The 12,706-nt window shown below is 46.5% G+C and overlaps 1 protein-coding gene across 1 annotated transcript in view; it reads left to right on the forward strand.

Moving 5' to 3' along the window:
- LOC142085227 (uncharacterized) overlaps positions 1-8,907 on the forward strand; it is a 30,112-nt gene extending 21,205 nt beyond the window's left edge. The window contains exons 11-13 of the mRNA XM_075157018.1: positions 4,127-4,186; positions 4,603-4,747; positions 8,703-8,907. Of these exons, the coding sequence (XP_075013119.1) occupies positions 4,127-4,186; positions 4,603-4,747; positions 8,703-8,907 (410 nt within the window). The remainder of the gene's footprint in view (positions 1-4,126; positions 4,187-4,602; positions 4,748-8,702) is intronic.
- The last annotated feature ends 3,799 nt before the right edge of the window (positions 8,908-12,706 follow it).

Consider the following 12,706-nt stretch of genomic DNA (forward strand, 5'->3'; position numbering starts at 1 on the left):
CTAAATCACGCCAATCTGGATCTTGAGTTTTTATAACATCTCAAAAGCTCGGGCTGTCTTTTCAGGGTTATCTCGATAATTGCCCGCTGCTTGTCTCCAGTTATTCAAATCTGCAGTCGTAAAGGGGACTTTAACTACTACCGGACCTTCCGGTCCCACAGCCTCCCTTGAAGGAGCCTGAATGGGTAATGCACCCCTGCCGCCTTTGTTCTGAGTCCTCCCTGCTACAGGGCTAAAACCTCTGCCTTCCTTTTTCTCAGCAGTTTCTGAATCGCTCTCACTGGGAGATGGGTCAACACCCTCTCTGCCCCCCTTTCTAGCAACCTAGCCCGGGGCGTTATCAGCATTTCCATTTCTTCCTCTTTATCTTGTTCCTTTGTTCTCAAACATCTCTGCCCAATGCTACATGCTGAACAACACTGCTTCGACTTTCTCTGATCCTTCTGTCGTTCCTTTTCTAATGCCAATACAAAAGGGTCTTGAGGTGCTAAATTTGTACCGCACTCCTTGTGCCATTCCAGATGGTTTCGCAAAGTGAAAAACATATCTGCATACATTACTTCATCCCATTTTACACATGGGAAATCACATAAACAAACAAACTTTTTGCATAACACCACCACAAATATTCAATCACTATGACAATAGACAATACCTTTACACAAAACAATCGAAGGGGACTCGAACCCCTGTGTCACTCTCAGCAAACAGACAAATATTTACAATACTTACCGCGGGCTTAATCAGATTTTACCAAATGGGGGCTCTAACCCTGACCAAATCATAGAATCATAGAATCATAGAATCATACAGGTTGGAAAAGACCTCTAAGATCATCGTGTCCAACCGTCAACCCAACACACCATGCCCACTACACCATGTCCCTAAGGGCCTCATCTACACGTCTTTTAAATACCTCCAGGGATGGTGACTCCACCACTTCCCTGGGCAGCCTGTTCCAAAGGACCACTCTTTCAGTAAAGAAATTTCTCCTAATGTGCAATCTAAACCTCCCTTGGTGCAACTTGAGGCCATTTCCTCTTGTCCTATCGCTAGTTACTTGGCAGAAGAGACCAACACCCACCTCGCTACAACCTCCTTTCAGGTAGTTGTAGAGTGTGATGAGGTCTCCCCTCAGCCTCCTCTTCTCCAGACTAAACAACCCCAGTTCCCTCAGCCGCTCCTCATACGGCTTGTGCTCCAGGCCCTTCACCAGCTTCGTTGCCCTCCTCTGGACACGCTCCAGCACCTCCATGTCCTTCTTGTAGTGAGGGGCCCAAAACTGAACACAGTATTCGAGGTGCGGCCTCACCAGTGCCGAGTACAGGGGCACGATCACCTCCCTGCTCCTGCTGGCCACACTATTTCTGATACAGGCTAGGATGCCGTTGGCCTTCTTGGCCACCTGAGCACACTGCCGGCTCATGTTCAGCCCGCTGTCAATCAGCACCCCCAGGTCCTTTTCCTCTGGGCAGCTTTCCAGCCACTCTTCCCCAAGCCTGTAGCGTTGCCTGGGGTTGTTGTGGCCGAAGTGCAGGACCCGGCACTTGGCCTTGTTGAACCTCATACAGTTGGCCTCGGCCCATCGATCCAGGTCCCTCTGCAGAGCCTTCCTACCCTCGAGCAGATCAACACTCCCGCCCAACTTGGTGTCATCTGCAAACTTACTGAGGGGGCACTCGATCCCCTCGTCCAGATCATTGATAAAGATATTGAACAAGACCGGCCCCAGTACTGAGACCTGGGGAACACCGCTCGTGACCGGCCGCCAACTGGATTTAACTCCGTTCACCACAACTCTCTGGGCTCGGCCGTCCAGCCAGTTTTTTACCCAGCGAAGAGTGTACCTGTCTAGGCCGTGAGCCGCCAGCTTCTCTAGGAGAATGCTGTGGGAGACAGTGTCAAAGGCCTTACTGAAGTCCAAGTAGACCACATCCACTGCCTTTCCCTCATCCACTAGGCGGGTCACCTGGTCATAGAAGGAGATCAGGTTGGTCAAGCAGGACCTGCCTTCCATGAACCCGTGCTGGCTGGGCCTGATCCCCTGGTTGTCCCGGACATGGAATGGGGACTCTTCTTCAAGATACCTCCACTCTGCTTACCGCCCATTATAATATACACAAAATTCTTACACAAAGAATAACAAAATTCTCTTACCGCAGTAACAAATCGTTATGAACAACAGTATACCACAGTATACCCCAAAACTCATTTAGAGTACCAAAATCATAACAAGCAACAGTATACAGATAATTCCATATACTTCCAAACTTATTCAGAATCAGAACCGAAACCAATGTATACGTATACTACTAGGGTGCACCAAAACCAAAACCCAAACCCAAACCCAAACCAAAACCCAAACCAATGTATACCACTAAGGTGCTAGTGCCTCGGTATACACCGTCCTGCGTAGGACCTTCTGCCTACGTCTTACGGAGAGCCCAAATTGGCCAATCCCAAAAGTTAAGGAGTTAAAGAATATCTTCATCCAATAGATAGTCCTTTGTCTGCTCCTGTGGTGATCCGGATGAGGCGAGGAGTCCCTCCGGAGAAGTCTCCAGGGGTACCCAAGGGAGTCCTTTTTCTCAGTGAGTCCCGCAGGCAAGCAGAGGAGGTCCCATCTGGGGCGCCAATCTGAAACAAATAAGTTCCTAACAAACTCTCTAAGACTCAGTTTGGAGTTTTAGAAAGCAGGTATTCTTTATTGCAGCGCTGGACGCACAGGGGATCTCTCCACTTAACTATAGGGGCTAAATACAATTAGAATATACATATTCATTACGTTTCCAAAGAATAATCTAAATATTCATGTCGTTTCCTGGAATTCATTAACATATGCAAAAGTCTCTGATGCATGCGCCCTTGTGCTCTTCGGTGGTCTTTCGGGTCCTCTGGTGGTCGTCGATAGTCTTCATCACAGTGCCCTCTGGTTGAACTCAGTCTTCACGCATGCTCCGTCTATGCCTTGGCTTGGTTTACATGTTTTTCACTTGTAACAAGCTAGCTTATTCCAGTCTACCTTCCCTATCTACCCTACAAGGTTAGCTTCTCTGTCTAATTTACATAGAGTACAAAGTTTCAAGGTTCTTTTATTTACTGAATGTGCGGCCTGTCTATTCATAAAGCATTCCCAACCCATCTACATCATTTCAACCAAAGAATCTCATGTCTCTTCCCTGTTCCTTTCTTAACAATGCTTCCAAGATACACAATTTATCTGCATACCTACAGACACAACACCTGCTAGTTACCTAACTTTTAAGCAACAAATCTTAACAAACTATATCCACTACATCACCATATAGCTAGGCTCATTGGTAAATAATTGGGTAGCAGAAAAACTTATTGCTCGCCACAGCTGAAGGGGTTTATGCCTTGCGTTACTTACTAGAAAAGGTAAAAGAATGAAAGAAGGAGAGAGGAGGAGAGGGAGAGGAGGGGGGGGGGGGAGAGAGAGAGATCACCGGTCCGGGTTCCAGCATTGGTCCAGCCAACAGGAGGTCACTGGTCTGTAGGAGCGCTCATTCAGAAGTTCCCCCACCCCATGGCACTTGCCTTCCCCTTTTATGTCCGCTGTTCACTACAAACCGCCCCTCTGCTGCAGTGGCAGTTTCGTAGTTTGCTTCCATTGGTTCTTGTGTGCCTCATCTTCACTTGAAGTTACAGTGTCCTTTCTTTTTACTGTGCATATTCCGTGAGGAAGGGGCTTTGCTGGGTAGGGGGCTTTTCCTGCTGGTGCGTGGTTTTCTTAACATGCTAATTAGGAAAGTTCACCCATAGTTCAAGTAGTTTCTGGCAGTCTTTGTTCTCTTGGTGCTTATCTTACTTAGCATGTTTCTTCCCCCAAGGCCAGGCCCAGTTAACTCTCTACAGAGGGTGAATAATGCCTTTTGTTGCATTCCTTTATCTCACCAGAGCCTCCCTGGGATTCATCCCCCAGTCTAGCGAGTGTTTGAGACATTCCTCAGACAGGCTCAAGGGATTTCCACCCCCTGCCCCCTTATCAAGTTTTGTCTCCTGTCCTTGTCTGCACCCTCTGAGAAAACAGTTCTTTGTTCCAGGGGTTACAAGTTAGCCTTGGTGTTAGCTTCCACTTGGTCTCCTATACACAATTCCTCCAAAGAAAGTAAGTGTGAGTTTAGTCCGACATCCCTTACTATGGGCTGTAACCAAGTGAGTTTCTGTAAGGAAGGAATTCCTGGATTGTTTCATTCAAATTGGTCATATTAGATCAAAAGCTGCAAGGATTACATTGGTATTAGTTTTCCTTTAAAAATCGTGTTTGGTATTTTCCAGCATGTGAGGTTAGGAATTACAACCACTGTAAAGCAGTAGGTCACCCATGATTTTGGCCGAGACTCTCTTCCTGCATAACGAATTCCCACCCATAGAGCTAGGCTACGTAGCTCTTTCAGAGCTGGATTATGAGATGGGAGCCTACCTCCAAATCAGTCTGCATTGTGATTGCTTTGAAAGCTCCCACGTGTCATGTCAGTCAGAGTCTGGACCCATCTCTCAGTTTCAGGGTCTGCCATTGGGTATGCAGGGAGTGTGGAGACAGCGAGCTTGTATTTCTGTTCTTGCTGCTGTTTCTTACAGGGGGACCTGTGGGATATAACCTTGAACAAAGAACAGCAACCAGTCAGGCTGAGGGTGCAATGCAGCTACTGCAGCAAATGGACCAAATGGAAAACAAAGGAAACATGGAGTCAGAAGGAAGAGGTCTCTCAAAGTTCTGGAGAAGGTACTAATACTGCAGTTGTGAGCAGATGCAGTTCTGGCTATGGCCCAGCCTGTGTCAGACACTGTGCTTGATTCTGGCAGTTCAGGTTCTACATTATCTTGAAGAATGGATACCTCTTTTCTGTGGTTAAACCAAAGTCTACCAAGGCAAAGGAACATTCACAGATGTCCTTTTGTCTTGTGGTAAGGAGGAGGAGGAGAAAGAGGACTCCTCAAGAGGAGGAAGGGGAGGAGGACTCTTGGCGAGAGGAGGAAGAGGAGGAGGACTCTTGAGAGGAAGAAGAGGAGGATTCCTGAAGAGGAAGAGGAGGATTCCTGAGGAAGAGGAGGAGGACTCTTGAAGAGGAGGAAGAGAAGGAGGAATATTCCTAAAGAGGAGGAGGAGGAGGAGACCACGTGAGAAGGTGGAGGACTCCTGAGGAGGAGGACTGAGGAAGAGGAGGACTCCTGATGAGTAAGAAGATAAGGAGTTCTGAGGTGGAGGAGGAGGAGAAAGATGATGATGATTCCCGAGGAGAAGGAGGAGGGGGAGGAAGAGGAGAACTCCTGAGGAGGAAGAGGAGGATTTCTGAGAAGGAGGATCACTGAAGAGGAGGAGAAGGACACCTGAGGAAAGGTACTCGTACAGAGAAGGAGGAGGACTCATAGCAGGAGAGGGACTCATGAGGAAGAGAAAGAGGACTCTAGAGGAGGATTGCTGAGGAGGAGGATTGCTGAGGAGGAGGATTGCTGAGGAGGACTCCTTAAGGGGAAGAGGAGGAGGAGGACTCATGAGCAAGAGGAAGACTCCTGAGGAGGAAAAGGAGGTGGACTCCTGAGGAGGAGGTGAAGGAGGAGGAAAAGGACTTCTGAGGAGGAGGAAGAGAAGGAGGACTCCTGAGGAGTACTCCTAAGGAGGAGCAGGACTCCTAAAGAGGAGAACTCTGTAGAAGGAGGCATCCTGAGTAGTAGTAGTAGTAGTAGGATTCCTGAAGAGGAGGACTCCTGAGGAAGAGGAGGACTCCTTAGGAGGAAGAGGAGAAAGACTCCCAAAGAGGAGTAGTCCTCCTCTTGAGGAGGAGGTTTCGTTAGCAGGAAGAGGAGGACTCTGAGTAGGAAGAGACGGAGGAGGAGGAGAAGGACTCCTGAGGAGGAGAACTCCGTAGAAGAGGGAGTCCTGAGTAGAAGGAGGAGGATTCCTGAGGAAGAGAAGGAGGAGGAGGACTCCTGAGGAGGAGGGCTCCTGAGGAGGAGGAGGAGGAAGAAGAAGATGATTCTTTAGGAGAAGGAGGAGAAAGAAGAGGAGGACTCCTGAGGAGAAGGAGGAAGAGGAGGACAATCTAGACAAGGAGGAATCCTGAGTAGGAGGAAGACTCCTAAGGAGGAGAATTCCTATAGAGTAGAAGGAGCACTCATGAGGATGAGAAGGAGGACTCCTGAGGAGGAGGAGAATTCCTTAGCAGGAAGAGGTAGACTCCTCAGGAGGAGGTGAAGGAGGAAAAGGACTCCTGAGGAGGAGGAAGAAAAGGAGGATTTCTGAGGAGGAGCAGGAGTCCTGAGGAGGAAAACTCTGTAGAAGGAGACATCCTGAGTGGAGGAGAAGGAGGATTCCTGAGGAGGAAGAGAAAGAGGATGACTCCTGAGGAGGAAGAGAAGGAGGAGGAGAAAGAGGAAGACTCCTGAGGAGGAAGAGAAGGAGGAGGAGAAAGAGGAAGACTCCTGAGGAGGAAGAGAAGGAGAAGGAGGAGGAGAAGGAAGAGGACTTGTGAGGAGGTGAAGGAGGACTCCTGAGGTGAAGGAGGAATCCTGAGGAGGAGGAGAAAGAGGAGGACTCCTGAGGAGGAAGAGAAGGAGAAGGAGGAGGAGAAGGAAGAGGACTTGTGAGGAGGTGAAGGAGGACTCCTGAGGTGAAGGAGGAATCCTGAGGAGGAGGAGAAAGAGGAGGACTCCTGAGGAGGAAGAGAAGGAGGAGGAGGAGGACTCCTGAGGAGGAAGAGAAGGAGGAAGAGGAGGACTCCTGAAGAGGAGGAGGAGGAGGACTCCTGAGGAGGAGGACTCCTGAGGAGGAGGAGGAGGAGGAGGAGGACTCCTGAGGAGGAGGAGGAGGACTCCTGAGGAGGAGGAGGAGGAGGACTCCGGAGGAGGAGGAGGAGGAGGAGGAGGAGGAGGAGGAGGACTCCTGAGGAGGAGGACTTCTGAGGAGGAGGAGGAGGAAGAGATGGACTCCTGAGGAGGAGAAGGAGGAGGAGGAGGAAGACTCCTGAATAGGAGGAGAAGGAGGAGGAAGAATAGGACTCCTTAGGAGGAAGAGGAAGAAAAATAGGATGACTCCTGAGGAGGAAGAGGAGAAGGACTCCTGAGGAGGAGAACTCTGTAGAAGGAGTCGTCTGGGGAGGAGGGGAACTCCTGAATAGGAAGAAAACTTCTGAGGAGGACTCCTATAAAGGAGGAGGAGGAGAAGGAGCAGGACTCCTATAAAGGAGGAGGAGGAGGACTACTGAGAAAAAGAGCTCATGAGGAGAAGAAGGAGGGCGAGGACTCCTTAAGAGGAGGAGGAGGAGGAGGAAGAGGAGGACTCCTAAGGAGGAGGACTCCTAAGGAGGAGGCATCCTAAGGAGGAGGAAGCACATCCACAGCGACAGCCCTACCCCTCCCTTCCCCATATTTTCCTTCAAAACAGAAACATGAGAGTTTGTGTTTCTGTTTTTCAGTTTCTGAGCATCATGGGCTCCTGTGCTGGTGGGCTCTCGGGAAGAGCAGTGACGTGCGGGGTGTGCTGTAGCTTGCTGCCATCCTCCTCTTGTCAGAACGAAGAGTCTTCTGCTGATGGATCATCTGTGATGGGGTTTAATGGGGGCGCCGAGCTGCTAACTGTGGTGGGAACAGCACATTCCTCATTTTACTGAGGAGTTACAAAATTAAGCCAGATGAACCCTGGAAGGAGAAACGTAACGGGTCTAATTGCTACCCAGAGCAGATTCGCATCGCTCAGCTCTCTTCAGCAGGAGGGGGAGGCTTTATCACAGCTGACCCCGTGGATCAGCTCCATCGGTCCCATGTCATGGGGGTGGCCACCGAGCGAGGGGGGGACCCGCATGCCCAGAGCAGCCCTGGAGGGTCCCGGCTGGCTGGGCCAGGCTCTGACTGCCTGAGCTGCACTCGCTGCCACAGCCGCTGGAAATAAGCCTGCTCATTTTAATAATCAACAATTCAAGCATTATTAGTATTTTGCTAAGCATTATTGATAATGTAATTGTTATTTAATAATTATCTAATAATGCGTAATGCTAAGAAACCCGCAGGCAGGGGCAGTTTCTCGGCGTTTAAATCCCGCTGTGGCACTGATACCAATTACAAAGGAACAGTGAAGAGACATATGATTCTTCAGTTGAAATGATGTAGATGGGTTAGGAATGCTTTATGAATAGACAGGCCGGACATTCAGTAGATAAAAAGGCCTTGAAACTTCATATTCTGCATAAAATAGGTGAGGAAGCTAACCTTGTATCTTGAGTAGAATAGATAAGGGGGTTGTGCCAGCCTAAGCTAGTTTGTGCTAATCAGAATTGCGCTAGTTAAGCCAAGGGTTAAAACTGAGCATGCGTGAAGACTGAGTTCAACTAAAGGACACTGTGAGGAAGACTATCGACGACCACCAGAGGACCCTGAAAGACCACCAGGAGACCCTGAAAGACCACCTATGGATATAAAGGCGCATACGTCAAAGACTTTTGCATATGTTAATGAATTCTGGGAAATAACATGAATATTTAGATTATTTATCGGAAATGTAATGAATATGTATATGCTAATTGTGTATAACTTCTATGGTTGAGTGATTTGGTGCGCACACTAGGTGGAGCGATACCCTGTGCGCCCGGCGCCGCATTAAAGAATGCCTGTTTTCTAAAACTCCAAAATTGAGTCTTGGAGAGTTCTTATTTCACCGACTTATGGTAACAGTTTTGGCGACCCAGATGGGACATCGCTCTTGAGCCTCGATGGATCCTGGCATCGCGGAACCTCAGCCAGCACCGAGGGATTCTTGGAGAGGATTTCTCCCGATCCCTGGACCGAAGAGCCCCTGAGCAAAGACCACTAATTGTGAGTATTAAGGAATTCTTTCAGGAATTTGGTTACCTGCCTGTAAGTCGCAGCGAAAACTCCACAGGGTTGGGTTGAGAACCTGGGAAGGGGTTCGAGTCCCCGCTTGGTTCAAAAGGGGTTAGAGTCCCTGCTTGGTTTGGAAGGGGTTAGAGTCCCCGCTTAAGGTAAAATCTGAATAAGCCCGCGGTAACTATTATAAATATTTGTCTGTTTGCTGAGAGTGACACAGGGGTTCAAGTCCCCTTGGATTGTTTTGTGTAAAGGTATTGTCTATTGTCATAGTGATTGAATATTTGTGGTGGTGGTTTGTGCAAAAAATTTGTTTGTTTGTGTAGTTTCCTGTATGTAAAATGGGTGGCAGATCGTCTACAGGTGGGGGAATTTTAAGAAAATCACCTTTGGGTTGCATTTTAACACATTGGAAACAAATTGCAGGATCCCCTGGAGAGACCACAAAAAGACATGATTTGATTAAGTATTGTAATCAATGGTGGCCATTATATAAACTAGAAGACGGAGAGAAGTGACCAATGAATGGAACTTTGAACTATAATACTTTATTGCAATTAATGCTGTTTCTAAGGAGGGAAGGAAAATGAGATGAGGTATTGTATGGTGACACGTTCTTTACTCTGAGGCAACATCCTGAGTGGCAAAAGAAATGTAAACTGGTGATGAATGATGCAAATGGAATGTGTACGTTAGCAGGAAGTGCTAATGGGAAAAGAAGGAAAAAGAATTGTTGTGAGAGATGTGAAAAAGGAAAGGAATGTGTTAAGGACTGTGGGGAGGCTGAAGATGTGTAAACATGAAGTAAGGCAGGGGTCAGAGGAGAACCCCTCGGCCTTTTATGAAAGATGCTGTAAAACTGCTCATAGATGGATGGATTTAGATCCAGAGGATGAGGCTAATAGATGTATGAGACAATCGGCCTCTGATATTAGAAAGAAACTGCAGCGAGTAGAAGGAGCTGGGGAAATACCTGCATCACAATTAATTGAAATAGAGTACAATAATAGAGATGATTAAAAAAAAAGAAAAAAGAGAAAAACTTAAAAAAAACCAGAAAGGAATAAAATTACAAGCCTCATTGCTAGCAGCTGCAATCACTGAAAATTCAGTCAGAGAGAGGAGGAAGCGGATGGAACAGGGTAGGGTGAGGACAGAATCCCTCAAACCGTGCCCCTTCGGGCCCTAACCAGTGCGCCTTTTGTAAAAAGGAGAAACATTGGAAAAATGAATGTCCCGGAGGGAAAAACTCTTTGTTGAATCTATGGAGAAAGGAAGGCAAGAGAAAGTTGCTAACCTGATTATGTTGGGAACCTCTGACTCTGAATGAAGAGGACCAGGCGAAAGTATTAAGATCTCCCCAGCTGATCCCCTGGTTCCAGTAAAGCTGGGGAATGAAGTTATAGATTTCTTAGTAGATAGTGGAGCAACACACTCAGTAGTAACTAGTTGTAAAAGGACCCCTAAAGTAAAACTTACATGCCAATTGTTGGGGTCATGGGAAAACAAGCCCTTAGGCCATTTTTAAAACCTATGGAATGTACAACTGGAAAACCTACTTTGACTCATGAATTTCTATTCATGAATGCCAGAATGCCCTCTGCCATTATTGGCATGCAACTTATTGTGTAAATTAAAGGCTCAACGAACGTTCTCTGATAAGTCTGCTCAGCTACATGTGCCTGAGGAGACTGCATGGAAGGCCCAATTGTGTCTGCTGACTAAGGAAAGAAAAAGACCGGGATCCCAGAAGAAACCCTGGACACTGTGATACCCCTAGTATGGGCTTCTAAGAAAGCAGGACGAGCCAAGAACGCCATTCCAATAAAAATAGAGTTGAAACTGGGAGCTCAGCTGGTAAGGAAAAGACAATATGCTATGATAATACTCCCATCTTACCAGTTAAGAAGCCCTGAACCCAAGAATATCGACTGGTACAAGATTTGGGAGAAATTAATAAGATTACGGTTGACATGCATCCTGTGGTACCTAATCCATATTCCTTACTCTCTGCTATTCCTGAGAATAAGGTATATTTTACTGTATTGGATTTAAAAGACGCATTCTGTTGCATTCCCTTAGAAGAAGAAAGTCAGAAAATACTTGCCTTTGAATGGGAGAGCCCTACCACCAGGAGGAAAATACAGCTTTGCTGGACTGTGTTACCACAAGGATTCAAGAACAGCCCGACACTGCTTGGTAATGTACTTGCTAAAGGACCGGAAGATGGGCAAGGTAAGAATCCTTCCACGACTTTGTTGCAATATGTGGATGACATCTTGCTCGGAGCAAGGACTGAATGTACTTGGGGTTTTTAATTTCTTAAGGAAAAAGAGAATTGGGAGCAGAATGAAAAGCAGCTATTTGTCAAATAGCTCCCCCCCGATCAAAAAAAAGAATTGCGAGGGTTTTTAGGAATGGCCAGATGGTGCAGGCTGTGGACACCCAATTTCAGTTTGATTGATATGCTGCTATTAAAGAACCTGGAGAAACTCTGGAGCGGACAGCAGAATGCAGAAAGGCGTTCGACTCTATTAAAACTGAGTTGATGAGAGCCCCTGCCCTGGGTTTACTGGACTTGACTTTACACTCTATGTCCATGAAAGACAACATGTGGCATTGAGAGTCCTGACCCAGACTTTGGGAAATTAGAAAAGGCCAGTAGCCTATTTTTCCGAACAGCTGGATGAAGTAAGTAAAGGATAGCCAGCATGCCTGAGAGCAGTAGCTGTGGTGGTGCTATTACTTAAAGAAGCTCGGAAATTAACTTTGAGACAACCTATTACACTTTTTGTACCACCTGCAGTGGTTGCCGTCCTCGAACAAAAGGGGTATCACTGATTTCTCCTAGTCGATTGGTTCAATATCGAGTGGTGCTGATTGAACAGGATGATGTAACTTTGAAAATGTCTTCAACTTTGAATCCCACCATTTTAATACCGATAGATGAAAGAGGAGAACTGGAACAAGTATACTCTAGCTGACCTAATTTAAAGGATGTGCCACTAACGGATCCAGAAATTGAACTCTTTACAAATGGGAGTAGTTTTATGGTTAATGGAGAGCGAAAAGCTGGATACGCTGTGGTAACCCTGCGGGACGAAATTGAAGCCTGAATATTACCTCCAAATACTTCTGCCCAGAAAGCAGAAATCATCGCTCTAACCCAAGCATTAGAGCTATCTAAAGACAAGAAAGTAAATATATATACAGATTCTAAATACGCATTTGGAGTAGTCCATGTGCATTTGGAAAGAACATGGACTATTGTCTTCCCAAGGGACTCCTATTAAATATGGATCAGAAATTTTGAAATTGTTACAAGCTGTCCAAAAGCCAAAAGAAGTTGCAATTATACATTGCAAAGCCCACCAAAAAGGACAAACAGAAGTAGTTAAAAGAAATCAGAAAGCAGATGAAACAGCTAAAAAGATTGCAATGAGAAGACAACTAATAGGAGCATTAATCCCTCCAAGAAAAATTCAGTGGGAACCCCTGAAATATTCAGAGGAGGAATATTTCCTCGCTAAATATTTAGAAAGCACAAAGTCAAAGGAAGGTTGGTGGGTAACTAGTGATGAGCAGGTTTTAATTACCGCTCCAATGCTACAAGAGATAATGAAGAAAACTCATAATGAGTCACACACAGGAGCAGACACTTTAGTAGCAAGTGTTAAAAGATATGCTATAGGACCAAAAATGCAAAAATTAGCTAATATAACTGTACGACAATGTCAATGGTGTTGTGCGAACAATCCAAAATTTCAAAAGAAACCTCCAGTTGGAAAAGTGAAAGAAGGTTATTCCCCCGGGGAACACTGGCAAATAGATTTTTCTGAGTTGCCAAAATGTCACCAGTTTAAGT

Source organism: Calonectris borealis, chromosome 8, assembly GCF_964195595.1.
Source record: "Calonectris borealis chromosome 8, bCalBor7.hap1.2, whole genome shotgun sequence".
NCBI lineage: Eukaryota > Metazoa > Chordata > Aves > Procellariiformes > Procellariidae > Calonectris > Calonectris borealis.